Genomic DNA, 4,509 nt, shown 5'->3' with positions numbered 1-4,509 from the left:
GTGAAGCTGTTTGTCCCCGTGAGGAGGAAGTCTGTCAGCGGAGAGCTTGTGCTCATCACGGGTGCTGGCCATGGCGTCGGCAGAGCGACCGCCCTCGAGTTCGCCAAGCGCCAGAGCAGGCTGGTCCTCTGGGACATCAGCAAGGTAATGGCACAGCTGTGTCCTCACTCCTTCACCTCCGAGCCCGATGGGGTTCAAGAGCGTAAGAAGGGCATCGTCAGGTTGCATCCACAGCAGCTCCTTCCCCCTCCGCTGCCGTCGGCTCACGGCCGGCTCTGACTGGCCCGCTGAGCGCCAGGAGAGGGTTTGGCCCCGCTGGCAGCAGAGGATGGAGGGCTCTGGGTCCCGCAGTTCCTCGGCACTGCTCAGCGAGGGAGCAGGCACCGCCTGGCAGAGCCCCTGCGAGAGGGAAGTGCGTGCTCCGAGAGCTGCTGCTGGAACCGCTGCCCGGGCTGGCAGGCGGAGCACGCCGAGACCAGCAGCCTGCTTCCACTGAGGAGCAGGTTTGCCTCCGCTGAGCGTCTCTGGCCTCAGGCGTTTTGCATACATTGCTGGAGGGTGTGTTTTCTCTTTACTCGTATCGACAGCATTGCTGTGCTGAGCTGGGTGTGAGCCCTGCTGCCCTCTGGGGCAGCTACAAGTGTAGATGGCTCCTTGCTGAATGTTCATACTGGCCCAAAGTGTTTCAGATAATTTGACTGGAACGCAAAAAGACCTTGGCAAGTGGAGGATGGACAGGTACAAATGTGCATCTTGGCAGTCAGTAGGGATCAAGGCCAAGTGTGTGTAGGTGCAAGCAGCTGTACAGAGAGGGTGAGAGGTTGGAGAGCAGAGAGTGGGAAAGGTTTCTGACACAGTGGGTCAGGAGAGGAGTTCATCCTGTGGTCCTGAAGCTGCAAAAACAAAACCCAGCCCACTACAAACAAACAAAGAAACCCCCACAAAATCCAAGACCAAGGATAAGGGGTTGTATAAACAGGGAAGGTACTGTAGAACATTTTCAGTGTTTGTTCGTGCTGCCCATTATAGCTAAGACCAGACACTGGAGGTGTGGCAGGAGGCACAGCACTGCTCTTCTGATGTGTACAGGGCTACAGCAAAGGAGAGCATTGTCCATGTTCTCTGGATGGAATTCAGGGATTAAGGAATAAATTTAGTAGCGAGCGACACCTGGCTGTGGTGCTGGGAAATAGACTGTAAGGGTGGGTGTAAGGAGGAACTGATATACGATACCAAAGGAATGGTGGATTCCAGAGGATTTAGGACTATGCTTCTCCAGTCCAGCTGCCTAGTCCAAGGCCTCCTTCCTGGGGGCTCTCAGCCTTAAGCAGCAGCCAGGACTGAGGGCAGCTGCCCAATCACCCACTGCAGGGACCTGCACAGGTAATGTCAGGTGCTGAGCTGTCCCAGGCTATTTGTGACCTGGGGCCTTTCACTGCACAGGCCACCACTGGCATGGCTTTCTGGCACCTGGGGACAAGGCTACGCCCAAGTCACTTCTTCCCTGTTTTAGTGGGTTGATGGATGAGCTTCTCTTCTGTGTGTGTCAAGTGCCATTCCATAAGAAATGTCCTTCTACTTCATGCACTGGTGTGGTGGGTTTGACCTTGGCTGGACGCCAGGTGCCCAGCAATCCACTCCCCCTTTTCAGCTGCACTGGCCAGAGAAAACAGCATGGAAAATGACTTGCAGGCTGAGATAAGGCAGTTTACTAAAGCGGAGACGAAATTTTGTGCATGCGCAAGCAAAGAGAAATAAAAGTATTTTGTTCTCTACTTCCCATCTGCAAGCAATGTCCACCCACGTCCTGGAAAGCAGGGCTTCAGCACACGTAGCAGTTGCTCCATAAGGCAAACGTCATAAAAAACGGATACCCCCCCCTTCCTCTTTTCTTAGCTGTTATATCTGAGCTGACATCACGTGGTTTGGAATATTCCTTTGGTCAGTTTGGGTCAGCTGTCCTAGTTGTGTCCCATCCCAGGATCTCGCCCACCCCCCGCCTACTGATGGGAGGGGAATGTTGGACAGACAGTGCTGATGCTGTGCCAGTGCTGCTCAGCACTAGCCAAACCACTGGTGTGTTATCAACACCCTTCTGGCTACCAACGCAAAGCACAGCACTGTGAGGCTGCTATAGGGACAGACCCAATACAACTGTGGAGGGCACCTCTCTTCTCACACCCAGTCTGTGAATACAGAAACACATAAAACCTCTCACACATAAAACTTCTCATATCTTGGGTGCCAGACAGGCCGTGTTTGAGGAGCTCTGTTTACACTCACGGTGTCTGCCTGCTGTGCTGTGATAGGCACTGTGTGCCCACTTTCTGCAGCCTAGTTAAGTGTGCCTTACCAAGGCAAACTCGCTCTTGTTGCTACACTCCTCAGGCTAGGAGAATTGTGATTGTTCAGCCTGGAAAAGAGAGAGCTTTGGAGTGACCTAATTGTGGCCTTCCAGTACCTAAAGGAAGCCTAGAAAAAGGTGAGATGGAGCAAGATGATTTACAAGAGCATGTAGTGCCAAGACAAGGGGGAATGGCTTCAAACTGAAAGAGAATAGGTGTAGATAAGATATTAGCAGGAAATTCTTTACTGTGAGGGTGGTGAGGCATGGGAACAGGTTGCCCAGAGAAGCTGTGGATGCTCCATTCCTAGAAGTGTTTGAGACCAGGTTGGATGGAGCTCTGAGCAACCTCATCTAGTGAAAGGTGTCTCTGCCCATGGCAGGGGTGTTGGAATGAGGTGATCTTTAAGGTCCCTTCTAACCCAAGTCATTCTATGATTCTATTATTTCCTTTTTGGTAGTCAGTATACACAGGTCCAAAATTTAAGGCTGGAGTAGCTGTCCTCCCAAGGATCCCACCTACAGCTCTGACCTTGGGTGGCTGTGAACTGCTCAGGGGCCTGGCAGTGGTGACACAATTAAGAGACATCTTCAGCAGGGCACAGTTGTGCAAGAGTGTCTTTCTTTTCTGCCCCTTCCAGCACGGCGTTGAGGAGACGGCAGCAGAATGCAAGGGTCTGGGGGCCACTGTTGAAACCTTTGTGGTGGACTGCAGCAAACGGGAGGAGATCTACAGCACTGCAGAGAAGGTAGGGCAGCAGGGGCATGGACAGAGGCTCACCCAAACACACTCCATTTCCAGAAAAGCCGGGACAGCTGGAGAAGAGACATTGCACGCAAATCATGGAAGGCCTTGGAACCTCCCCACTCCTCGCTGCTCTCTGTACACAGAGTGGTGAGGCATTTGCAAGATCACACCCTTTAGTGAGGCTCCAGGGTATCATTCCTCACTGCCCAGTTTGCTCTGGAGAGTTCCAGCCTCTGAAGAAACACAGGCAGCACTGAGGACATATGAAACATTTTATTGTAAAGGTTATGGTCCAGCTGGCTCAAAACTGTCTGTACCTCCCTAGTCCCAGCTGTGACTACACAGTCCAAACTGTGTGTGTGCGCAATGTGTGGAAGACAATAAATTTTGGCAGTAATTATTTAAGGGAGAAGAATCAGATCTAAACTAGATCTCATGGTAATTACCTCACAGTTTCTGCCACATCTAGAAAGGTACTGTGATCTTCCTCTCCATAAAAGAAATAATGGTAAGAAATAAATTAATTATTGCTCATCTTCTGCAGCCTTGCATTTTTTTATTTGGGGTTTTTATATAATGAATGACAGACACACTTCTGGGCCTTTGTTTTGTCTCCAAAAGGTGAAAAAGGAAATTGGGGATGTGACCATCCTGGTGAACAATGCTGGTGTGATCACAGCTGCAGACCTGCTCTCAACTCAGGACCACCAGATAGAAAGAATGTTTGAAGTCAACATCCTGGCTCACATGTGGGTAAGGGCCACTACCATCTCCATACCTCCAGGGCATACCCATTGAGGAGACCTATTTAAAGTAACGTTTATTACCAGTGAGTTACCAAAGTGCTATTTGGATGTGTACAGCACAGGGGCACCCTTGGGAAACTTGAACAGCCTCTTGCTGATCTGAGCAGGCTGGTGACAGCCTCATGTGCAGCATGTGTCAGAGCTGTACTGGGGCTTACAGAGTGGGGGGGTTTCAGCTGTTAAGCAGTATTTGTTTGCAGCTGAAGAGAAGCTGCAGGTTGACATGTGTTTTATTGTACGTGCTGGGAGTGAGACACTCTCAGCATTGCCGGTGAGACCTGGAACCTAAAAAGCAGCAGAGAAAAGATGTGAAAATGAGATCCTGTTTATAGCTTCAGACTTCCTGAAACATTTGCAGAGCAGGTTGCCAGATGCACCAGCTGATCAGAGAACAGGTATCCCTGGGGCTCTCAGATTGTGAGGTGCTGTGCAGCACAAAGCATTAGTCTCTTAATGACTGATATTCAGGGTCAGTGCTGAATATGCCTGAGAAAACACTGTTCTTCTCTTCCTTCCTGCCTCCTGCATTTTTGCCTCTTGGATTAAACGACTTTGAAGACGACAAGAGCTTTTCTGCCAGCCATGATGAACAACAACTATGGGCACATTGT

General features: G+C 50.7%; 1 protein-coding gene across 1 annotated transcript; it reads left to right on the top strand.

The window, feature by feature from the left end:
* Nucleotides 1-3: 3 nt before the first annotated feature.
* LOC113941516 (estradiol 17-beta-dehydrogenase 11-like) lies at nt 4-4,504 on the top strand (the record flags this gene model as incomplete). The annotated part of the gene is made up of 4 exons (XM_027632667.1): nt 4-144; nt 2,986-3,093; nt 3,714-3,845; nt 4,457-4,504. Coding segments are annotated over 4 exons (429 nt in total), but the record flags the coding sequence as incomplete, so codon positions are not given.
* Between the last annotated feature and the right edge of the window lie 5 nt (nt 4,505-4,509).

This window comes from Corapipo altera, unplaced genomic scaffold (genome assembly GCF_003945725.1).
Source record: "Corapipo altera isolate COAL_440 unplaced genomic scaffold, ASM394572v1 96774, whole genome shotgun sequence".
Classification (NCBI taxonomy): domain Eukaryota; kingdom Metazoa; phylum Chordata; class Aves; order Passeriformes; family Pipridae; genus Corapipo; species Corapipo altera.
Note: the sequence above shows the minus strand (reverse complement) of the source record. Positions and strands in the feature narration are given on the sequence as shown.